Here is a 26,336-nt window from a genome sequence, read left to right as displayed (position 1 = left end):
AGTCTAACTGAACATTCATGTGAGTGTGTGTGAGCAACCTTAATGTATTTAATGTCTCTGTCTATTTCCACACTTTGGAACCTGTCTTTTCCTTATTTTATTCTCCAATCGTTATAAAGCCGTGTTGCTAGAGGTCTGCTCTCTGGTTGAAGGGACCAGATGTGAGGCTCTTAAGTGTCTCTGAGGGCAGGGCCTCCATCACCTGCTGCCATGGAGACTGCACTTATTCTCTCCCTCTCGTTTCCTTATTATCCCTACATCTTTGAAGTCTACAGAGAGAAGTCGTGGCTATAATTCTGCGCTAGCTCTCCCTGTCTAAGCCTCCTGTGTTGAGTGCAAGCACCTGCGTTAATCCCGGGTAACACCTCTGATCAGGGGTTTTAATTTAGACCTGGGAAGGGTGTTCACAGCACCATCCTACAGGCCAGATCGTAGCGTTGACACCCCGGTGATGGATGTGTTTCGCTGTAGGCAGAAAGGAAAGGCAGAGATCTCTCACTTTGGATACTAGAGTAAAAACACAAGATGTGACACCCCATAGGATGAAATAACTGTTTTTGCTATTGACATTTGTGCAGATTCTCCTCTGAAGTGACTGCAGGAATGAGTTTGTGCTTAGCTTTAAAAGTTTCAAATGTGCACTGGACTGGACACAATGCACAGGGCAGCACTGAGGAATAAAAGCTGTGATATATTAACGCCATTTCTCTAAGGCAAACTCGAAGCAGAGTGTGTATTCCTGGGTTCGTGCCTTCTTCTGCAGACAGCAAGAAGTGCCAGTATTTTCCTCCTGAGTGATTAATTTTTCTGAGTAATCTTTCAAAACAAAGATGGTCCTTGGTTATGCTTGGGGAAAAGGAGGCTATTGCCATCCTTCATGTCAGAATGTTTTACTCCCGGCTGCATTGATTTCTCTTGTTACTGCAGGTCAGCAGGAGGAAATTGAATTGGAAATTTTAGAAACACTCTATTATTTCATTTTCTGGCATTTGAATTTGTTTTTTACCCCCCCTTTGTATTTTCAGAAGTCAGCTGTGAAGCTGATGGGAAAAAGCCTTTTCTGACAGGACAGTGAAATGACTGCTCTGACTTTGGCTTCTCTAATAACACTGTCCTCCAATGCAAAGGTTACCTTCACCCCTGTGGTTTTAGACCACTTTTGTTTGCATTTATGGAAGCCCTTTCTTCTTTTCATTGCTGTCCGCCCCCCCTCAGTGCACTTTGGGTCGGCATTGCTTTTAAATGGAGAACATTGGGTCACATTTTGTTGGATTGCTTCGGTGACTGTTAGGCCGTTTTTTGGTACTTGGGTGAAAAGAGGCAGGCACAGGTCAACATGACACAATATATTCCATGTGTTGTTGATTCTACACAAGATTTGACTTTAAACTGTGCTTCACTGCTTATCTTTGTTAAACTGTGCATGGAAACCTTCCATATCTGTGGCAGCAGCAACTCCTTTCCTCACTAAAATTCCTTTAGCGTCAATGAAAGCAACATATCCAGGTTTCCCTACAATCAATTTCCTTTAAATGGATCCAAGTGTCTGCATAGAAGTGACTACAAAAACTCACTTAACATTTTTCTGTCTCTGGAAATCAAAGTAAGAAATGTATTGTAATATCCCGGGAAAAAAAATCCATTAGAAATGTAATTCACAGAAGCAATTGCTTTTTGTCGATTGCTGGTGATTTGGAAAGTTATTTCTTTTCCACACACAGATATTCAGGCCTAAAGCCCCTGCCTACGATGTCTGAGGTGTTGAGGTTGCTTACTACCAACTAGGGGGTCTTTAGGGGGAATAAAATAGACAAAGCATTAGCAAATGAGGAGTAGAAATGCCACAGCCCCAATAGGATTAAATGGGTAGCTTTTTCATTCTAAACACCTTATCAGGGACAGGTTTCCACTTGGGATGAAAGGTGGACGTAATTAACTTTATGGAAGGATACGGTACAAGCCAGAAGGATTATAACCAGCAGTAATATGGGTCCCTAGGAACAGGACTAACAAGCGATGTCAAATGTTTCGTCAGCGGTGACAAAACATACCGTAGCATGTTTGTATATGAGGAAACAGCACTGGGAAAATGACGATTTGTATCAAAAGACTTAATTTGTCAACATTTGTATTTATTGATTATTTATTTACCAAGTTAAAAGCTCCATTTAAACATTTCCATATCATAATGTTTTCTATAAATGTGTTTTCCTCAAACATACAGGATTTTTTGTGTACAATTGGCTCTCAATCCTTCCCTGTAAATGTCTGGATTAACCAGAACAGTAATGTATGTAAGTGTATCTTTCTTGTTATAGTTTTTGATAATGGCAAAGTTGTATTGGGGGCGGCTGTGGCTGCGAGGGAGCGCGGTGGTCTTTAAACCAGAAGGTTGTGGGTTTGATCCCAGCCAGACAACATGTCGATGTGTTCTTGGGGAAGATAGTTAACTTTCTCATGACACTTAATCCCTTAACCAATTGTGCCTGCTCTGTATGAATGAGGTGTGAAAGGGTGAATGACTTGTAGTACGTGAAGCGCTTTGAGGGGTCGTAAAGACTGGATAAAGCCCTATATAAGTCCAGATGTACAGTCCATAACATCTTATTATATTCCATGGTAAGTTATTGTAATAATACAGGTAATAAATCAATGTAGGAAGCTCAGTTTTAGTCCTACATTTGATCCCAGATCTATAAATTCAACTCTAAAAGTTGAATCCAAACATTTAGCTGCTTTGAATCCATGAAGTGATGTTCAGTCTATATCTGTCTACTGTCGTCTCTGACAGCGTTTCTTTATTCGTCCATGTATAGAATGGTGAGCGGAATCCAGTATCGTAGCAACGGTAACTATGGGAATAGAAACCTGTGGAGAGGTCAATGTGATGGCCTCCACTTGGCCTCTTTGTATGAAGACTCTCTCATTGATTTTTTCTAATTCCAAACATCTATAACAACACAACAGCGTCCCTGCACAGGAACAGATTCACTTCGAAGGCCATATTTCATCTGCTTCTAGCAGGACAAAAACATTTATACCGCACAAACTCATCGGACATTTTTAGACGACAGCTGAAGAGATAGAATCAACATCCCCTTTTGAATCGCTCTTTAAATCTGTATTATTTGTATTATTTTGTTTTTTGTATTTATTCCTTATGTCTACACAGGTTTTAATATTGAATTGTATTCATTTATTGTGTCTTCCTTTATGAATGTTTGGCTCATTATTTATTTGATTGTTTTTTTGCATTATCACAGCTTTTAGCTCCTTGAGTTCCTTGAATTGTTATAGTATGTTTTTATGCTGCATGTGAAATGAAAGTCTTGTTTTCTGTTCTAATTTGTATGCGCTGAGCTGTGCTTGGTTTATAAAAAGTCCTTTACCAGTAACGCTTTGTTATTATCTCTTACCCGGATGTCATAGTGAAACATGTCAGGTGGCGGTCTATCCTAGGTCTAGCTCCTTCTATATTTCCTTTTGTTTTCCCTCTGTCACACATGCCTCTCTGTCTGTCTCCTCTCCCTTTCTTCTTGTGTGTGTGTGTGTGTGTGTGTGTGTGTGTGTGTGTGTTTGATGTTAGCTTCAGTCCTCGTGGGACCGATTCCCCTCAGGATCCTTAATTGACAAGTGTGTACAATAACTAATCAGCGGCAAAGCAACTGCCCTTTAAGATGATGAATTAACTAAACTAATTTCAGATAATCCTTCACCATACCGGGGCCACGATGACAGCGCCAATTGATATTTGAAATGCAGACACCCCTCCTCTCTGACTTCTGCCAGTCATTTCAATACACCCCCCCCCCTCCAACCCCCAGTAAAGGTGGCGCGGTTGATAAACTGCTGATGGGGCTCCGAGAAGATTAAAATAATTTCTTGGCTTGATGTGACAAACACACCCCATCATATCCACAGCTGTATACACACACGTAACGCACACACACCATTACCGTAAGCATGGACTGCAGTTATTAGCATGCATATATGCACAAGCCATAATGAATTAATCTGAAAGGGCAGGGTTAAGTCTAGTGGGCATTTGCTCATAAAAGTTGATGCCTTATAAGAGGTTTACCAATTTAAATTCCTTTTCTGTGTTGATGCCTAACCTCTCCCCCTCTAAAGCTCTGTAATGTGTTCTGTCAACGCAGATTAACATTGTCAGACAGCTGTGGAGTGAAAAGGACGACATGCTGTTTGTATAGCAACAGAAGAAACTCCTGACAGATCGACCTGACATCAGACATCAGTGTGTAAAAAAACAACCCTAAAATATTTGAAGTAGAAGCAAAAAGGATATGTGTTGTGTGCACATGTAGGCGGATGAACGGATTGCAGTGGGCAGGGAGGTTTAGGTTGTTAAAACTGATTGAGTTGTTCTGCAGGATGTGTAATCGCCAGTGTTTCTCTTTCATTACATCACTTCTATCGTGTGATCTGGTGAAGGTAGTCGGGGAGAATGGAACAGAATACGGTGTCTTTGATTATACTTATCACCGGACTGGAAATTGACAGGCAGCAGGTTTCTCCATCAGCTGAACACGGGAAACATGTTGCACTGTTTTGAGCATTTGTTACATGTAGTTTTGTCATCATACATTTGTGTTGCTTCACTCCATAGCTTGTGCTGGAGTTAGGTATGTTCTTTATAGTGAGTTTGTATTTTACACTTTTAAAATGATGTAATTCAATGTAAAAAATCATCAAGTACACATATGGATAAGTCACCTTGGTATTTCGTTGTATGCTTCTCTAGCTATTTGGATAAAACAGTCGATCTGATAGATGATAGATTTGTTGTTTAGCCATAGTATGTGTTTCTGCGTTTCCCTGGAAGTATTACAGAATAACTGGAGAACTATTTGGATGTTTTCCACTTGTTCTTCTCATGTGGGTGCTTTTTTGCTTCACCAGTGACATGTTATCAACACTGAAGATCTGTAGGCTCATGTATTCTTGCATGATGGGGGCAATGTAAAGCAAAAAATACCTCACAAACATTCACATTTTTATTGGAAACAGTCCCGATTCAACATCAATTGGTATGATTATCTATAATTGATTGACTGAGCGCATTGTTAATAATTTGTATTCACATATAAGAGCTCCTTGCAGCGCGGGAGCCTTGGCAAAGCTCCACAGCTAGCTGAAATGCCGATGTCCCCCAATAAAGAGGCAAGGCTGGTTTTTTTTTTTACTTTAACTGAAGCTTCTCTTGGTTTCTCTTATTGTTTTATTGTTGTAAAAAGACACAAGCGTGATAGCCACGTGTCAATCTCCGTACTGGCTCCGTGCGCAAAGATCTGACAAGTGCTAACTCCGATACACCCCCAAAGAACCGACAAATAAGAAACGCTCACTCCGAGCCCACAAATATGACCTTACTAATTAGGCCTAATTAGCACAGTGGCCATACATTAACTGTAGTAGGTTGTCTGCAGATTCAAGTGTGTGTACATACAGTTTGTCTGAATGTCATTTTTTAATCGTGTGCGTGTGTGGGGGGTTGTGGGTGGACCGTAAGAGAAACAGCATTGTCAGTAAAGGCAACAGGATAAAGAGGAGGAGAGGATCCGCAGGCAACTGTGAGCCACTGTCCCCCTCTCCCCCGCCTGCATTTTTCATCACACGCTCCTTTTTTTTTACACTATTTAGCTTTTTCCTCCCCTCTAAACTTCCATGTGGTGCGCGCTGACACCGCATTTCTCATCCCTGCACACAAAGCCCTCTGGTGCTCAGTGTCTCAGAGTTGGAGCATGTCCATTTGTGTGCCAGCGTGTGTGCCATGTGTGCATACATGTGGGGATGTTGTGCTCTCCCCTGTCTCCCCCCTCCTCACTCAATCGCATCACACTGACTTTATGTGTCCCATAGGCAAGAGAGCATCAGCAAGAGAGACGGGAGTTCTTAGTATGGAAAGTCCATTCAGACATTTTGCAGTACCTAAACTGGAACATAGTTTCTCTTAAATTATTCTCAGCTGAAATTCAAATTTCATCTTGTTTTGGCCCTAAGCAACGGGAAGAATTGCCTGGGTGAGATCAGTAAAGGTCAGGCTGAATTAAAATGCTTACTGTAAGGTTTGTCAGTGAGGGAGAAAGAGCTCTGAAGAGATAGAGAGCCAGAGGAAAAGGCCAGCTGCCTGATAGTTTAGTCTAGGACGGAGAGAGAAATAAGTCGGCCTATTTGTGGTCTAATGCCACCAGGTATTAACTTGACAGATCCACATTTCTCCATTCCTCAATATATATATATCATATTCAAGGATATGGATTGCATTTGTACCTTCTTTATGCAAAATGAAGACAGCTTTACAATACGTCTCTATTCATGCCAGGAAACCAGATGATTTGCTCTCCAATATATCTGATGCATGAAGCAAAACAGCAACGCGAAATATGTAACTGACATCCTATGAAGATTCTCATTCTCCCCTCTTGATGATACGTTCAATATATAGATATTTATTTCATTAGATATCAAGCAAAATATCATTGAAATGAAAACAAATGGGCTGTCAAGACGATTACAGCCAGGGAGAGAGATAGAGCAGAGCTGTGTGTGTGTGTGTGTGGGGGGGGGGTGTGTGTGTGTGTGTGTGTGTGTGTGTGTGATTGAGATAGAGAACATTGTGGGGGTCATTTTTGCCACAAGGCACACACAGATGTCTGTTTCTGTTCTTATACGTCTCTATCTGTCGTACAAACTCTGTACGCTCTGCAGAGGGATGATGTTAGCTGCCACATTTGGTCTGGCTGCGTTTTGACCTTTTGAGGGAGGAAGCAACGGAGAATGGGATGGGACAATATGGAAATTCCCAAAACTGCTAAAGGGAATAGAAGATACAATGTTATAGCGAGAGACTCACAGCACATACACTATATAGACAAAAGTATTGGGACACCTACATATTACACCTACAGGAGCTTTTATGACATCCCATTCCAAATTCTTAGGCATTCATTTGAAGTTGGTCCCCCCCCTTTGCAGCTGTAACAGCTTCCACTCTTCCGGGAAGGCTTTCTACAAGATGTTGGAATGTGTCTGTGGGAGTTTTTGCCCATTCATCCAGAAGAGCCTTTGTAAGGTCAGACACTGAGGATGGACGAGAGGACCTGGCTCACAATCTCCGTTCTAGTTCACCCCAAAGGTGTTCAATGGGCCTGAGGTTCCTAAACGTTTCCACTTTGCAATAATACCCCTTACAGGTGGTCGTGGAATATTTAGGAGAGAAGAAATTTCACGAACTGACTTGTTGCAACGGTGGCATCATATTACAGTTCCACGTTCGAGTCCAGTGAGCTCTTTAGAACGACCAAAAAGGCAGACTGCATGTCTAGGTGCTTGATTTTATAAACAGTGCCAAAGGGACTGAATGAAACACCTGAATTCAATGATGAAGAGGAGGGTCCCAATACTTTTGTCTATATAGTGTATCAATGGATTGTGTCAGGAAGCAGAGAGTAGCCTATATATTGTTACATCTGTGAGATGCTGTACTCTCTCGCAGCTGTAATATAGAAGATATCTTTTGGAAAACTTTGTAGCAGTTCATTAGTCTGACAGTCAGTAAAAAGAAATGTGATATAACTAGATCTTTCAGACAAGTAGAGTTAAAAAAAAGTGAGAAAAGAGAATGAGGAAGAGCTGTTTGCCTTAGGCCTCCAAAACACTACGCCTGTCCTGGTTTTGGAAATGCTTTAATTAGAATCACATTCCCTAAAAAAAAGTGCAGATTGACCTTCCTAATTAAAGAGTACCGTCGCCAATAGAGAGCAGATAAGACGGCCGGGCTGTCAGTTTGACGGACAGGGTTAACTCTCCCCCTGTAGTCACATCAGCACTACAGAGGGTAGAAAAGTTTAGCATCTCGTCTGCTATCAGGACTACACTCGTACTCATAATATGGGATGGTGAAATATAAAAGTACAGCAGTGACATGCTTTAGGGCTTATGTATTTATTTATGTACTCCCAACTTTACCTCATACAGCATTTCCCCACCTCATAACTGTTAACACTGCAGTTCTTTCAGAGATCCGCACTGAACTGGAGTATATGCAAAATGAAGCTGCTGGCTGATGTCACATGTACAGAGCAAATCTGAATCTACTTTCACCAAGGTCTGTGTAGGTCGCGGCAGGTGAGTGCTCCAGCGCACCCTATATTCCCCTACAGCTCTCACACTTCTGGCCGGGGGAAAGCTGACATGCAGGGTGGCCTGTAAGCCTCTTTTGTCCGTGTGCAGCAAAGTCATCTGCCGGCTCAGTTGCTCTTGCAGACAAAGCTTCAGAGAGATAGCCCATATTCTGGTACATCCTCCCTCTCTCTTGAGCTGGAGTTGGGCATGGCCCCTCGCTCTTTATCTCCTAAGCCTCCTCCCTTTCATTTCTCTCTCTCTCTCTTGTGCTCGTAGACCATTTTCATCATCTTTTTCTTCTGCATTTCTCTCTACTTTTATTGCTTTTGTTTGCAGCGTTAATACTGTAACCTTTAGGTATTATCTTACACTTTCATTCTGTCCACCTTTTTCCATTGTCTTTCCTCAGATAGAGGGTTTTTGTTCCAGCATGGGTTTATATTTGATGATATTGCAGCTGTGCAGGGGTGAGGAGGTGACAGGATATTGGTAGTGCACGCTATATTTAACACAATAAGATCAGGGCGAGCAGGATATCACATGGGGCTCAGTTTAGCTCGGTGTATAATGAAGTTTGTTTGCTCTTGCTGTAGTCAATTTTGTCCTTCCAAATGAGAAAAAAACGTAATTACTTTAGAGCAACCATGAAGGCTAATGAGTTACCTTCATGGTAACTCATTAGCTATCCAAGATAATGACAAGGTAATATGAGAGAAAGTAAGGAGATGGAGATAGTAAAGCAGAAGGAGAGTGACAAAAGAGGGGGAAAATATGTCAGAGACAATAAAAAAAAAGCAAATCTACTGTAAGGGAGAGATGGAAGGAGTGGGAAACTGTGCGTGGAGGAGAAGGGAGGTGGGGGTTGGTTGAGGGGGCTGGCCGAGGGGGTGTGTCCAACATTACCCTCATGAATCAGTGTCAGCGGAGCGATGAGAAAATAATTAAGAAACAGGCTAGTGCTGTGTTAAATACTGCCAAAGGTAAAAGGCCCATTCTACTGTATAGAAACACAATCTGGAAGGGGAAGAAGAATGGCAATAAATGGGATAGGGGGGGAAAATGGGGGAGAAAAAAATCCATATTATAACGGATGCCAAAGTGCCCTTCAGATGGCATTATGAAGGGAGACAATATAAATAGCAGTGCCATATTGTAAATGTTTATATACAGTAGCTACGTACACACGACGCTGCACAGCAGCTTGAGGATTTATGACCGCCACCGTAATGCACTGAATTCCACACAAGGCTGCGAGTAATATTTCACATTTGTTATCATATCGAATGTAAATGTGCTCAGACGTATACAGTGGAGATTAATATTTTAGGCAATTTCTCTTCCTATTCTTCTCTGTTCAGCTGTTCCTAGGTGGGTTGTGGAGGCTGACGACTGGGCTATGAGTTAAGGACTGTACGGGAAGAAAGAGAAACACACACACGTGCATGCCATTACTATACAGTTTTACAAGGAGCATTTACAGAAGGGGGGACCAAGTCAGAAGGCTGTAATTGCATATGAAAGGGATGCAGCGGGGGCCGAGACGAAGCTGAAGTCCCCAAACAGGGTGGCTATTATATCGCACTGATGCATAAAACCTGTCGAGCTCTTGTGAGAATATTGAGTGACATACAGGAGGTCCTGCGTGTGCTACATGTGCATTTTTTGTGTTTTCTTACATGTACGTATGAACATATCTATGTGCACGTGGGTGTGCGAGCGCAGATATGTGGGTGAGTCTTTAAGGTGTCATCTTCAATATCCATCACCCTCTCTGCCAGCGGCATAGAGAGAATTCATGATCACTGGTCTCCAAATCCTCCCTGAGATGGAATCGACTCAGTCGGTGTGCACGGAGGAAATGTGCACTGCTGGAATGCGGAAGCTTTCTCCCTGTGAGGCTGCTGGTCGGTAACACATTACGGTTTGATCTCGGGCTCTTTGGCCTGGCAAATACGCTATAGGGATAGTTGATGCAGCAGTTACCAAGAGTAACCTCCCACTGTTTGTTTGTGGTAGCGTGGATGTCTCTTGATATATTATATTCGTATGCTTACAGCACATTATGTACTCTATATGTTCCTGCTGCGTGTTTGTTTAGGCCGTTGGATTTCTCTGACAGCCCGTATGTGCGTGTGCGTATATAATGGTTCTGTGTGTGTTGCCAGCATATTTACAGTGTTAACGCTTATATGAGCAACCTTGTGTCACTCTCGTATGTGTACTTACATGTATGTGAAAGCAGTGAAGCCTAATCCATCCCAGAGGGGTGCTTAGTGAAGGATGCGCTGTTTCTGCTGTATGGTCTATCAAGGCCCTGCATGCAGCGCTAAATGGTGTTTTTACTGATGGCTTTTATGGGCCAAGAGCAGCCTTGACACCAAAATGATGAAACTATGACATGAAATCAGGCCGGTGTCATCATAAGTGCTGCTGGAGTTAGAAGAAGCAGGTCCTCCATGTAGCTTCTGTAAAAAGGAACATGTCTTATTGAATTATTCACTGAAAACATGCACATACATGGCAAGCATCATGGTGAAATACAACATATATACAGTGGGGCAAAAAAGTATTTAGTCAGCCACCAATTGTGCAAGTTCTCCCATTTAAAAAGATGAGAGAGGCCTGTGATTTTTATCATAGGTAAACCTCAACTATGAGAGACAGAATGAGGGAAAAAAATCCAGAAAATCACATTGTAGGATTTTTAAAGAATTTCTTTTCAAATGATTGTGGAAAATAAGTATTTGGTCAATAACAAAAGTTCATCTCAATACTTTGTTATATACCCTTTGTTGGCAATGACAGAGGTCAAACGTTTTCTGTAAGTCTTCACAAGGTTTTCACACACTGTTGCTGGTATTTTGGCCCATTCCTCCATGCAGATCTCCTCTAAAGCAGTGATGTTTTGGGGCTGTCGCTGGGCAACACGGACTTTCAACTCCCTCCAAAGATTTTCTATGGGATTGAGATCTGGAGACTGGCTAGGCCACTCCAGGACCTTGAAATGCTTCTTACGAAGCCACTCCTTCTTTGCCCTGGCGGTGTGTTTGGGATCATTGTCATGCTGAAAGACCCAGCCACGCTTCATCTTCAGTGCCCTTGCTGATGGAAGGAGGTTTTCACTCAAAATCTCACGATACATGGCCCCATTCATTCTTTCCTTTACATGGATCAGTCGTCCTGGTCCCTTTGCAGAAAAACAGCCCCAAAGCATGATGTTTCCACCCCCATGCTTCACAGTAGGTATGGTGTTCTTTGGATGCAACTCTGCATTCTTTCTCCTCCAAGCACGACGAGTTGAGTTTTTACCAAAAAGTTCTATTTTGGTTTCATCTGACCATATGACATTCTCCCAATCCTCTTCTGGATCATCCAAATGCCCTCTAGCAAACTTCATTTAAGTCCCTGGCGGCGTAGTGTGTTACTGATGGTAGCCTCTGTTACTTTGGTCCCAGCTCTCTGCAGGTCATTCACTAGGTCCCCCCGTGTGGTTCTGGGATTTTTGCTCACCGTTCTTGTGATCATTTTGACCCCACGGGGTGAGATCTTGCGTGGAGCCCCAGATCGAGGGAGATTAGCAGTGGTCTTGTATGTCTTCCATTTTCTAATAATTGCCCCCACAGTTGATTTCTTCACACCAAGCTGCTTACCTATTGCAGATTCAGTTTTCCCAGCCTGGTGCAGGTCTACAATTTAGTCTCTGGTCTCCTTTGACAGCTCTTTGGTCTTGGCCATAGTGGAGTTTGGAGTATGACTGTTTGAGGTTGTGGACAGGTGTCTTTTATACTGATAACGAGTTCAAAAAGGTGCCATTAATACAGGTAACGAGTGGAGGACAGAGGAGCCTCTTAAAGAAGAAGTTACAGGTCTGTGAGAGCCAGAAATCTTGCTTGTTTGTAGGTGACCAAATACTTATTTTACCGAGGAATTTACCAATTAATTCATTAAAAATCCTACAATGTGATTTCCTGGATTGTTTCCCCCATTCTGTCTCTCATAGTTGAAGTGTACCTAGGGTGAAAATTACAGGCATCTCTCATCTTTTTAAATGGGAGAACTTGCACAATTGGTGGCTGACTAAATACTTTTTTGCCCCACTGTATATATATATATTCATATATGAGTGTTGGATCAGTCTTTATAGTTCTGTTTGCATTTTGTGTTTAAGGTTTGTTCAACAGAGGTCCATATTGCATTGCTCGTTTGTTGAAATTGCCCGTGGCCTTTTGGTTAGATCTACAGTATTGTTTTTCTTTTCAACGCTGTTTCCAAGCAACATCTCGAAGTTGTGAGGAAACAGCGTTAATAAGGTACCTCATTAGGGCCGGTGCATGGTAGGCCTTACAGGGTGCACTGTCAACTCTGTGGGTTAGTATGCAAACTTCAAAAGACAGCTGCAAATACAACACATACACACCGGAGTGCTAATTTACTTTAGGAATTGGTAAACAAACTCTTCTATCAGCCTGCATTTCTTTCTCTGTTCAAAGTGTGCTGCTGGATCGAACAATCTCAGTTCTGTCTCAAGTGGCAGTGACAAAATACACGGCTGTGCTCTCGCCACTGACACATAAAAGGCTCATTATTCAGGAGTTAATTTGGCAGGGTTCTCTCACCCTAAGGCTGTGCCAACCCTCAGAGTCCCTCCCTTGTTGGTCTGTCCCACGCCTACCGCTGCACGGAAAGGATGCCCTTAGCGCACCTATACACAAGAGGGCAAACACACACTTCTGTATGGACACACACATAACACAAACACACATCCATTCAGCCTCTCATTAACAAACACAGCTCCGGTTAGATCCCTATATGTAATAAATTGGATTAAATTCCACTGGCTAAGCATTGTGATCTCTTAGGGTTAATTAATTTCATTCCATTCTGCCTGTGTTTTTATGCTTGAACACATGCTGACACTGTTATTGTGTGGCACCCTGCTCATTGGAGGAGTATAATAGGCTTGTGAAGGAGAGAGAGGAAGCCACAATGTTTGGTATTCCGGCTACAAAGTGATTTCGATTCTTTCTTTCTTCCTTTTGACAAGGAAGTACGCTACGGTAGCTATAGCTCTAATACGGTGGATCCTTCCCCTCCTCACGGCGCTTATCTTCCCCTCCAAATGAGAAAACCTGGATGGCTTTTCAGGGCCCCTGTTTCTGCCTGGATGCTATCTCATTTGGTTTTAATATATTTATCCATTCATTATTGTTCCTTTTTTTATCAGCCAGCTAATATTGTTCATAATTTGTCTTTATCTCAAAGCCTGACAAATTTACTCTGGGGCTCAGGAGACAGATGGAGAAATGACCCTTCTCCCACCCCTCCTTCCCTCCCTCCTCTCCTCCCTCCATTCCTCTCCAAACTCCAATGAAACATGACTGACAGCTCGCTGTATAAGTAGTTGTCATAGCAACCCCCCCCATCCTTCTGACAAGTGCTTTTTCTCTCCCTTGCACCCTCATAATATCTCTCTCCCTCCCTCCCTCCCTGCACCCTGCACTCCCTGTTCGCTGTTGCAACGATTGAGAAATAGACAGACAGAGAAGGCAAATTTTAAAAAGTCAGAGAGCACCCAAGGCGGTTGGTATGCTTCCTTTCCCCCCGCATCACCCCCATTCCCATCCCCCCTCCCCCCCACTCTCAGTTTCCTCCAACCCCTGACAATGGTTTACCAACTGCAACGGGGGCACCTCTTTCATCCATCCCAGGCTTATCAAGGGCTGCAGGACTGTATGCACATCAACTTACAGTCCTCAGTCTCCTACACATTCAGCCTCCCCCTCCACCTCCCTCCTCCCCATACTTATTCTCTCTCTGCATCTCCTAGCTCTCTACTTTTCTTTTTTCTTTTCTCTTGTTGCTCCAAAAAAAAAAACTCCCACTCTGTCCCATTGCTGTTCAATAGGTCTCATTTCAGTCTCAAAATCCTCAGCAGTCTGCCTCGTTATGATGGAGCGTACAGTAATAAGTCTCCGGGATACTGGACTGTGCTGCAGAAAAGTGCATACTGTATGCCGCGTGGACAGGATATCCTTCAAACTTCCAGCAGAAATGAACATTACGTAGCAGGAGAAGGTATTTGGAGCACATTGACAGGGAGGGAATTACAGTGTTATTGTTTGCTATGTGTAATAGTCAGACTACATCATGAGGAATTAAGATATGAAATATAACCGATTTAATTAGCTTTTTAGGCAGTCTCTCGAAGGCGTCACACAAGGCCAATGCGCTTACAGTAAACTTCTATTGATTAGAAAGGGTCCACGTGGAGCTGGTAATCTTCAGTATGTATAACCAGGCAGCACTCTGCCATTTCATTATTCCAGAGTTTAATTTCCAATGCATTTATTCTAAACAAGCATCTGTTTAGCAACCCAGAGAAAATTCAACATGATGGGGGGGAGGTGAATTTCAGAATAGCTGCAGAGTGTCACAATGAAGTTGCATACAGTACTCTGCCCCAGTGAGCTGTAAATGCATATTAATGCCAGCATGCTGCACAGCTTTCCCAGGGAAGGAGCTGCTGGTTATTAGACCCCGAATTGTTTAGGTGATGACATTTCACTGTTTACACTATAGCGCTCTAATTTAGGATGCTGTTCATGCTCTCTGGGCCCTGCTGAAAAACAACTCATAATTTCCTGTCTTATTTGATATTCATCGATACAGTAGAAGGCATTTACTACAGGTGAGTAGCCGGAACAGAACGATGACTCGTCTGTTTTTTAAGGCTGCACAAGAGAAAAAGAGCACTCAGAAACAGTGTTTGCTGCTAATCACATTTTAACATCTCAGCTTTACAGAATGCTGCAGGGTTGCGTGTGACGGACAGTTAAACTCACTGAGGCAAAAACATGATTCAAATCAGAAACAGCCTTAACTCGACTTCCTGTTCGTCGTGTAAAACACTGTGGACTTTGGTTTAATAATCCAGAACAAAGAAGCTTCCCTGTACAAGGATTAAATCAACTTTACACAGAGACAATTAGGCACGTTTTTTGGGGGTTAAGTCATTTGTTGTTATCAGAATCAGAAATCTATTTAGTTTAATTTATGAAGAAGATGAAGATTCAACTTTATTGTCATTGCACAGAGTACAAGTACTAGGACAACGAAATGCGGTCTCTGCATTTGACCCATCCTAGTGTTAGGAGCAGTGGGCTGCCATTATGTACGGCACAGCGGGGAAATGTACACTTGAGAGTTAATGTACAGCAAAAGTGGCATAGCAGGTAAAAAAAGGTATGCAATAACACAGAATAAGCTAACATACAGCTCTGGAAAAAATGAAGGGACCACTGCAGCGTTATTAGTTTCTCTGGTTTTACTATTTATTGGTATGTCTTTGAGTTAAATTATGAGTATTCTTTTTTTTATTGCATTCTTTAAACTGCTGCCAACATTTCTCTGTGTTGGAATTCAACAGACACTGAATTGAATGCCATACATGTAGATATTTAAGAACAATTTGGAGTGGTCTCTTCATTTTTTTCCCGGACCTTTATTCGAATATAGAAGAAAAGCACACATTAGTTATTCTAGAATAAAGTCGGTAAGTAAGTACACATCCATGGCTAAAAAAATACGAGCAGCAACTTCAGAACTTAGTGACATAATGACGTAATGCACGGTGTTGACTCATTATAACAAATGATGATGATGATGGTGATTATTACACAGTGTTTCAAGAAAAGGGTCCGTATACCTGCATATTCTGATTATATATGTAGCTGTAGATATTTCAGTGAGGGGATTTGTGTACCTAGTTTAGGGGTCTGTTCCCATTTATGGAGTATGTCACTGGGCAGAGAGATGAATGTAAAGATGTGAGATTGAATTGCAGGTGGAGGATAAATGCTCTTGGGCTAGACTGAATTCAGTTGAGCGCTGTGAAGTCTTAGTATCTGCAGTCGCTGTGGTTAAGCTTAAATGTAAGGAATCTGAAAACGTAGGTAACAGCAGCATAATGTAAATCTGATAACATTTTGACCAAAAATGAGATGGTTTGAGATTTGTGTCGCAGTTGTCAATGGATGGAAGTTAGAATTGATAGCTGTTAGCTTTGCAATCCTCTATAAAACTCTACATCTTTCTTTATTTTAATGAAAAACACAATTTAGACTAACACTTTTATACACATTACCTGCTGTAAAGGAATCAATTAGTAGTTGGAGATAGCTAACAGTAGGACATGCTGTGTGTGGTCATGGTAGGGGATCCGTAATCCTCTGTAAGGATGTGAAAGGGGATCCCTGTTGTGCATGTCATTTTTTTTTCTCTCTCTCTCTCTCTTTTGCTCCTTTTTGTCCCCCCCCCCCACTTCAGATGTGTGTAAATGACTGTAGGTGTTTTGCACTCTCTGTACGTCTGTTTGCTCTCTGCCTGTGCTGCAGTGTTGTAGATAAATGAGATAATGTTTCCATTGGCGATGAACACAACACCTGAATTCCCAAGGTGGCATTTTAGTTCAGAGCCGCCACAGCAGAATCCTAGACGGTGGAACAGATCTCCTCCATGATCTGTTTTCATGTGTTGTTAGCGTGTTTTCAAAGCGCAGTCACTTTGCAGAACACACACTCCATCTCTCTTTAGCCCACAGATGACGAACTGTTACGAAATGCACCTGATGGAAAATAAAGTCACATAATTCTTGCTCAGATTCGTATCTATTTCAGATGTCATGCAGAAAGCCAGCTGACTGACTTCCCTGTGTAAGGCTTTTATGTAGCTCGCCAGTATTACATAGGGATGTGATATATAGTGGCCGATGATCCCGCTGTACTCAGAGTCTTATAAATATTATTCCTCCTAGCAGGAGGAGACGTGCCAGTTAGTAATCTTTCCGCTGAAGGATGGATGTGGTGTCGTATTTTAAGACGTGCCACATATGCGCTGTTCGGAGTATGATCTTCAGAGTGCGGCTCATATGAAATTGATGGGGTCATGCATTAATTCAAAACTTGTCAGAACCACATCATCTACTCGAAGAAAGGAGTTGAAGTAGCGGGAACAAAGGGCGACTGCGGCTGCATGGCGACTTCTGTGTGCTGCGTGTGGCTCTCCATCTATAAACAGAAGGGTATATGAGATGTGGTCTGAGCGGCATTCATGGAAATGTGTGCAGTCCAGCCCCCCCCTTCCCTCCCTCGACTCATCTCTCCGCATCCAACCTCAGAATTTATATTCTCCCTCCAGCGAAAGGAAGGACCATCTTGGCCTTTCATTTTCCAGTTCAGGGCTTTCTTTTTTTGCAGATAAATGCTCTCCAATCCACCCTGACAGATGTCACATTGCATCACTTCCATTTTGATACATAGCCTCTGATCCTGCCACTTGCAATAAGGAGTCAGCACCAGGGATGCCCCTCCCTAGACAACGCGCTGACACGGGTGATTATTTTAAAGGTGCATCATTGGTGGTGCTGAGTGCCAAAACCCTAGCCGGGCAGTGAATCCCAGGCACTCTCCTCCGTGCCCGTTGCAGGAATGTGGGTATCGCCTTGTGTCTGGGTCAGGGGACGACCACAGCACGACACACTCAGTAGTCGTCACCCTGACTCTGTGCAGTACCTCTAACAGGGATTTTTGCCGCTCTCAACCGCTTCACAGCAGCAGCCGCTAGTTTTGTTTCTAACTCAGCGTTTCCACTGTGGCTTCACAGGTCAGAGTTGGAGAAACAATCTGTATAAAGGGAATGTTTTAGTGCTTCTGCCGCCAGCAGAGACTCGTTGCACTGCAGCATTAATCATACAAGGCCGGAGTACATCAGTAAACACAGTGTGTCAGGTCAAGGTAAAGATCAGATCCCACAGCATTTAACAGAACTCAATAGCATACAGGCTATCTATTGAAAATTCAGTGTTATTCATGGCATGTCTCCCAGCCTCCGACGCTCGGAGGAGAGACACGCCATTGTTCACTGAAGAGCACACTGAAATATTTCTCTGGCTACACAAAAAACACTGGATCAGCAGCAATTAGTAGAGTAAGAGAGTGATAAAGAGAGGAAGGGAGGGAGGGAGTTGAAAAAGAATGTGGTTGAAAAATGTGGAATCAGCGAGAGAAAAAGGGAAGCAGAAAAGAGAGAGAGAGAGAGCGTCAGTTTCCAGCCTCACAGTGTGGTGTGTAGGAGGCTGGAGCCTGGAGCCCCTGGTGCTTTTAAAGGACCAAAGACTTGCTCATTGTCTTGGGTCTTTGTGTGTGTGCGTGTTGTGTGTGAAATCACTTCATTAGTTTTCCCATTGCTCTTCCCCCAGCCCCTGACCACTCACTTACCCCCAGCAGCTACAGTATACTCTGTGCCCGTGTGGGACTAAACCCAGTTATACTAGAGATTAAAATGATCAGTCTTGGAAGAGAGATAATGCAATGCGACTCGAGCCCAGGCAGCGTGGAATAGAACAAAGCTATATGTGTTTGCTCCCGTCCAAAAAAAAAAAAGACACTAGCTCTAAATCAAACTCAAAAGAACAATGACGACGTTTCACTTCTGTATGTTCTCAAATTGGTTTAGTAATTGAGGTCAAAGTTATAATTTAACCTGTATGTCTCTTTGTCTTGTTTTGTTCCAGAAGACAGGAAGTTGTTTGTTGGGATGCTGAACAAACAGCAGACCGAGGAGGATGTGTACCGCCTCTTCGAACCCTACGGAGTCATCGAGGAGTGCACGGTGCTAAGAGGTCCTGATGGAAACAGCAAAGGTAGGTAGCCATGATTCAGTTGTCAGCATTATTTAGGTCACTGACGGAGGAAGTGACAGTGTGTGTACGTGTCTAAGTCAGCTGGGGTACGGGAAATGTATGTGACATATGTCCCAGATATAGGTCAAATGGCACATAATTACACACATTTTTCTGTTGGATGTGCTAGCCGGCAGCAGGCGGGGAAAAATAGTAAAGCCAATGTATGTCAAATACGCTTGATTGATGGATGTCTGTCATAATTAAGATGTATGGCAGAAGATGAGTGAATCATTTCCGGAGAATGTAATTGTTTTGCTGCAGCCGACTCTCATTGATTGAAGTATTTTCAAACCTTGGGTTGTTTTATACATAATCTTTGTTTGAAGACAGACAGGGCAGATTTGCATATATATATTTAAGGTTAATATGTAATGAAATCCAAAGGCCAGATACAAAACCAAGACTCTCAAGTTATGTGGTATGCACATCCTTCTTCTTTTAAGGTAATTGTAATCCACATTTTTTTATGCTGAGTTTGCCATCACAAACTCTTGCTCAGCACTCTTTTACTGAAAAAACATCAAGTGAACTCCTCTATATTTCAAAGCCAGGATTTCAATTCTGCCACCGTCCTCATTATTATTTTGTTAATTTAAAGCATTCTGTCCTATGGATGTACTGCAGGCCCCTACCGTAACTCCCGGTGCTGTAGTGTTGGTATCTTGCAGGCGCTTTTTAAGACAGCCCAAAACTTTTTTGAAGACATCAATTCCCTTGACATGCAGCAAAGAGCCCATTCCCCAGCCAGCGCTTAAGGAAATTGTTGTGGAATTATATCTAAGGGGGTTTGAAGCCAAAGCGCTCTCACTGCGGTGGTTTGGAGGAGAGGGGAAAGATGGATGTCAAAACGATTCAAGTTTCCCTGCTGCGAGGACGGGGGGCAGCCGAGACAGATGACAGGGGTGGAAAGCAACCATGTGCATTTACTCAGTACAAGTACTCAAGCCCTACTTTACTTTAGTATTCATATTATATGCTACTTTATACTTGTACTCCTCTACGTTTGAAAGGTTTTTCCTCTCTGTCGGCGGCTACATTTAATTTAAAGTAAACATTCCTCCCTGGATGTTGCATTTCTCTTTGTGGCTCTACAACATTCACACTCTATCTAATTTTCTGATAAAAACCTGGCCGAATAAAAGATCTCGCTGACAAAAACAGGTTCCGTGTTGCACCAAATCCTATTTGTGCCGCCGTATGTGCAACAATAAAATGACTTAAGTTTAACAGCAGAACGTTTTTTGTTCTCTAGCGTTCCAGAGGTTGTGAGTGAGGCAATGTAGACTGCAGACTGCACAGTATACTAAGGGTTAAATTCATAATTATATTGGCATAGTTTGTACTGCTCTAGCAAAGTCCTTGTACAGGTCATGCTGATCTCTAGCTCTTTTCTATCCATATCTCAACAGGGGGTAGTGGTTTGACAGCTGAATGGGCATCTTGATTGGCTGGTGTCCACAGGGGTAAGCCCATTAAGAGCGGAAGAATGGCAGGGCGGCTGGGTCAAGCAGTACAGATGATAAGAAGAATAAAGTATGAAAGATTAAATGAGAATAGAAAAGAAACTTAAAATGAAATTAGGTGAAATAGGGTATAATTATAAGTGGGGATGGCGGCTCACGAGTTAGTCTTGCTGCCTTACAGCAACAGACCCAGATTTCTTTGGTTCCCTCTTACCTCTTAAAGTTTTCCAACTCCATCCAGAGACTAGAAATCTGCATACACATGTAGCATTTACACAGCTTTGTAAAACACTGATCACGTGTACCAGTGGTCTCTGCCTTCCAGCCTTGATAAAAACAGTGAAGTAGAATTAATAAATTACCATAAACTAACATCATTACTATTCCATTGTTCCGTATGTACTTTAGACATGTGTACATAGGGGGGTCATACTATTCCTGAAAATGAATTACAACATTTATGAGTTTATTTGAAGGAATTATTTTAAGAGAGTAAGTTGTAGTTTTTCTAAAGGAGACAAAATGTACAGCTTTAAATCAATTTTCTTTTAGTTTTAAAAGAGGGCCATACTCCAGTTTAGTGAGTGAATAATTCATGTGTAACAGCTCACTTTGTAAACCCGCAAAGCCATCTTCAACTGGTTTTCACTGTATCTTCTCCTCGTAGTGTTTCTTAAGGACATTAGAGCCAAGAGTGTTGGGTTTGTGGTTCCTGGCCTTTGGACAGACGTCGTCATATTCACAAATATTGATCCGCACATCCCGTTATGGGAACAATAAATTCTACAGAGATCTCAGATGGAGTGTTTTTTAAATGTAAAGCTTAATTGTTTGGAGTGTAGCCAGTTCAGCTAGTATTTAATATGCAGAGGCAGGCATGTGGTGCTAAATAGCATGCTTTTCTGCTTCATCAGTGCAATCTTTAGCCTACAGCTTCTGCCTGCTTGTCTGCCTGCCTAATGCCCGGAGTGGGGCAGCCTGCTGTGCAATGAGAGCCTCTTGCAGCACAGTGATTTCCGTGGTGTCAAATACAATTCAACATCCTTTATTAATATACCGTAGGCTTTTAAACTCACTCGATTGAATACGTTTACTGCAGCTGTGTGTGTGTGCCTGTGTTTGCACCTGCATGTGTGTGATGTGCTTCTGTTCTCTCTTCCAGGTTGCGCATTTGTCAAGTTCTCCACACATACTGAGGCTCAGTCTGCAATCAGTGCCCTCCACGGCAGCCAGACCATGCCAGTGAGTACAGCTCTCTCCCCACAACCAAGACATAAACACACACATCCATTGCATGCACACCTACACACTGACTGAAATAGCTATGTGCAGTTTTTATTTAGAGCTCTAACCTCTTTTTTTGCTTACCAACCCCCAACTTTTACTCAATTTGTATGAAGTGCAACCATCCTCATCCAGCTTTAAAAACAGATACAGCCTGAAATAGCCTTCTGTCTTTTTAATTAACATGCTACTTGGTAAAAAATAAAATTCCAAATCTAATTTCCAGATAAAACTGTTTAGAATGATAATTGAATTTTGGGTGAGTCATCAATCAGTAGTTCTGCTTGCATAATCAGTGAATATAACTCCAGTGTGAGATTACATTTGCTCGTTATGTAAGCACACTGCGTCCTCTGAATTCTGTCTGTATTGGATTTACTATGAACATAGACGCTGTACAGCTCATTTGTATGTGTCTCAAGTTTGGGCCTGCCTCCTGTATACCTGATGGTGTCAAATAAAAGCTACTTATTCTGCTCTCCAAACCTGAATGGAGTTATATTCCGTGACATCCGGTGAGCAGACCCATCCCATATTATACAGTCGCTCCAAGTAGATGCTTTTATCCTCATTTTTTTGGTTTCGGGAACTCTCGCCTCGGAGAAGCAAGGACCCTGAACTCTCTCCCGCCCTATCTCACAGATGTTGTGTTTCTCTGTATGATTTCATTATCAATGGTTGCCAATGTGTGGCTCAAGAGAGGAAAGCATAGAGGAGGACTAGAAACCGGCTGTGCCATTTTGGCTGCAACCTCTGAGTCAATCTAAGTGCAAATGACTGCAGGTCATGAGGAAAGACTCTGGATGTCCATTCTCCATAGATACCCTCCTCCTTTGTTGCTCCATTCCCCTAACTCTGCTAGCTCTCTGCCCTCACTCGTCTCTCTTTGGCAGCCTCTCGGGATATTAGGCAATAGACTTGTTTACTCCACCTTTCACCACATTGGCTGCTGAATTATTCATCTAACTATAAGCAGGGGGCAGAAGGGAGGGGGCGAGAGCTGGGGAGAAAGATAGAGAAAGGGGGGGAGTGGGGGGTGAGGGAGAAGGAGTGAACGGACAGGATTTATACCTCCTGCTCTGGTAAATTGATTATAGAAATCTGATCAGCATCTCATATCCTGTGGCTGCTGGAGGAGAGGGCGCAGTGTGCCTGCCTCGCTTAGATTAGCGGACCACCGGTGGGCCATTACGCCTCAGTGGGACACTGCTATTCACAGAAAAGTGTCTATCAATGTAGCAAACATCCTGGAAAAACCTTGGACCATACATCCTGTATTCATTTGAGTTTTTTGATTGCGGTTGAGTCACAGTGGCAAAACTAAGTCACGTACAAGTACATTGATGGACTGAATATATAAATAATCTTTCATTTGCACTGCTGGATGCATTCAAAAATGAATACATGAATAAAGAAGTGAATCAAAAGAAAATAGACTATTGACAGCTACAATGCAGGATGCATACAGAACTCAACTTATGAAGGGCATCCACTGCCTGCAACCGTTTTAGGCGATTGTCTCATCTTCACTTCTCCGGAGCTAATAGAGATGATTAATTGTTCTAATGAAACAAGACAAACTGAGCCAGCATGAGAGTGTGTGTGTGCATATTTACTGCCACAGCAAGGCCGTGGCTGTTGAGCAGACTCAGAGAGATGACCATGAATAAAGTCCGGCCAATAGCGTTGCAAGCTGAGGTGTTGAAGTGCACTGAATATTAACACTGCCACTAACTACAGCAGTTTGATAGATCTGCTGCCAATCCCCCAAAGCATGAGCACGGGCTCCTTAGAGTTTATGAGTGTGCACACACACGCACACACAAATGCATGTGTGTGCATACATAAACATATAGGCCTACAAACAGAAGCACTATGTGGCTAGCACATCTGCATCAACACACATACACACACACACACACACACACACACACACACATACTATTTCTATATTGCTTCTCTCTCTGTTTCACTGTCACATGCTCGTACAGCCACAGGCTAGGGTCAAAGGCTCCCTGACTGATCTTATTTTCCAGCTCGCAGGACTTGGGTTGAATATATTTGTGTTATTCATGTAGGGGGGGTGTGGGCATTTTGTATGTATTGTATGTGCAATTCGGGAAGGAAATAGGAAACTGAGAGAATGTACGTGTGTAGATAAATGAGGATCAGAGCATGCGAAAATGTACTTTACATATGCATACATGTGGGGGATACTTCAGTGAACTCATCCAGGTGAAAAATGATCTGCCAATAGCTAACTACGACATAATGTCACTGCATGAAGGATCATAGCAAGATAGTGTAAGTGTGTGAGTTAATAGGAGTGCATCCGTGGGTCACATATAAGACCTTGGCTGGATCTCCATCACACCCTTACCCATCATATTTCAAGCCTCCTATACACACCACTGCTATTTCTCAGCTGGGTCCAGCTTTCACACACACGCACGTGCACGCACATGCACACACACGGACAGACACACACAGACACACACACACACACACACACACACACACACACACACACACACACACACACACACACACACACACACACACACACACACACACACACTGCCACTGTTCAGAATGTGGCTCAATTAAACATTTAAACGCCAGAGCTGTAAAGCAAATTGCCGGGATTCAGCAGGGCCGTGTAGGAAGTAAGTCCCGGGACAGAATTACGCCGAGACGAGGGGGAAGGGGGGGGAGTGTGGGTCAGGTCTGCAGAGCCGTGATGATTTTTTCAATCCGTATCCGCATCAGCTCAGCCGGGGTTTGAGACTGTTTCCTGCTGACACAGGGACTGACACAGAAATACTGGAGCAGGATGATGGAAGGATAAGAGCAGAACAAAGGAAAGCAAATGAGGTAAAGTTTGCATAGAAGAGAGGGCTGGATGATTGAGAGTGAAGAGAAGAGCAAAGAGGGTAAAAATAAACATCCAAATGTGACTCCCCAGCTGCTGGATCTTCTCTATTACTTCACACAGAGAACACACACATGCAAGTGCCGTGAGAGCCAGGATTTAACACTCAACAAGACACATTGTTTTAATGTACTGATCAACGTGTCACTGCCTTAAATAATGACTAAATAAAGAGATGGTGGAAAGGCAAAAAATGCTGCAGATACCACAGTATATAACGGCTGGTTTGAACACAGTAATGATCTCATTGTGAATTCAATGAGATGCAGAGTTTTAATGTCAGTTTTTCACGAGGATGATAGATCATGGTGCTGCTATTCATTAAACAACGTTCTGCCTTTATATTTTTTAAGTTAATGTTTATTGTTTAAGATCTGTCATCGCCCCCACAAGTATTTCTGCCCAGGCAATTTACATTCTAATAACCTCATAGATTACAGTCATCCATTATTTTACTATCCAAGCTCAAAGACGATGTGTATTCATGACTCCTTCGGTGGTAATGCACTATCAGTAAGAATAAGTAGAATAGTATCATGCAAAGGGAATAAATTATACACTGTGTACTGTAGCGGCTGACTGTACAGTATATGCAGCATCAATGTAGGATTCATTGAAAGCAACAATAAATACATTTCAAACTGCGGGAATTTCGTGACATCTCAAGAAATGTGAAACCCACCATAATGTCAAAACAAACATGTCAAGTGGCGTCCACATGAGCATCACACGCTATGCACTCATGTCCCTGATGGAAGCACTCTGGTCGAATGAATTTTTAATATAAAGTTGTAACTTTGTGAATATAAAATCATGTTTTAATGTATGGTAAGCAATGCAGGCAGAATATGATGCCATATGTTGTGGAGGAACAGGCAGCTTTAGTGGGGATACATTCTCATTAAAATAGTTTTTTGTTTTTCAGGCGGGGATGAAAACATGTTTATAAGAACGATGGCATGTATGTCATTTTTTGGTTTTTGTGCTAGTGGTTTTACAGACTGATTCATAGGATGACTTACCCAAGCGAACTGGGACAACATGAAGGCCCTCACCATGTGACTCCTTTCTAGCTCTGCCCTGCACTAATGCAAGAAGTATGGGATGTATAGCTGGGCGTGCAGCTTAGACAGACAGCGAGCTTCCTTGGCAATGAGAAAGAAGCAGCCTTTCCTTTTGGTTCGGGGTCTATGCAGGGACTTCTTTTTTTTTTCCTCCCTGTTTAACTCCCCCTTCCTTCAGTGGCTCTCTAGGCAGCTGGGAGACGCCTGGGATTCTGCTCACACTTGGCAGCTTAAAGATGTAATGAGACTTTTACTTCATACTTCATCCTGCTCTGTTTATAGCAGTGGCGATTCTACTCACTGATATCCTGACGGGCCTAACTGGGAAAACCTGGGAGATAAACAAATGTGGCATCGGATGCTTGGCCGATAAACCATAGGATTCAGGTGTCATGAGGAGAACCAGCGGGAGGGCAAAGACAGCTTATGGACTTCCATTAAAGAATGCCTTGCAGAGAGTGGGACATACATGAACAGATATTAAAGAACAGGCTCTTATACAAACAGACATGTCAGTTCACAGTAAACCATGTTTCTATCATCCAAGCAGGCACACTCCAGTCTAAGAGAGAGGTTGACTTCAGTGATTCAACTTAATACCCTCAGATTATAAAACCCAGCCTTTCCCAATAAATTAAAGAAGCAGAGAAGAACACACAGCTCTCATTACCAAAGAAGGTAGACCTTCAGTAGCTTTTTTCTTTCCT

At 42.6% G+C, this 26,336-nt stretch overlaps 1 protein-coding gene across 2 annotated transcripts in view; it reads left to right on the top strand.

Annotated features, from left to right (window-relative positions):
* celf5a (cugbp, Elav-like family member 5a) overlaps nt 1–26,336 on the top strand; it is a 178,995-nt gene that overhangs the window by 126,052 nt on the left and 26,607 nt on the right. For both annotated transcript variants that reach the window (XM_063892100.1, XM_063892099.1), the window contains exons 4-5: nt 18,716–18,844; nt 21,512–21,591. In XM_063892100.1, coding sequence (XP_063748170.1) covers nt 18,716–18,844; nt 21,512–21,591 — 209 coding nt within the window. The remainder of the gene's footprint in view (nt 1–18,715; nt 18,845–21,511; nt 21,592–26,336) is intronic.

This window comes from Eleginops maclovinus, chromosome 9, assembly GCF_036324505.1.
Source record: "Eleginops maclovinus isolate JMC-PN-2008 ecotype Puerto Natales chromosome 9, JC_Emac_rtc_rv5, whole genome shotgun sequence".
NCBI lineage: Eukaryota > Metazoa > Chordata > Actinopteri > Perciformes > Eleginopidae > Eleginops > Eleginops maclovinus.
This window is presented reverse-complemented; position numbering and strand designations above follow the sequence as displayed.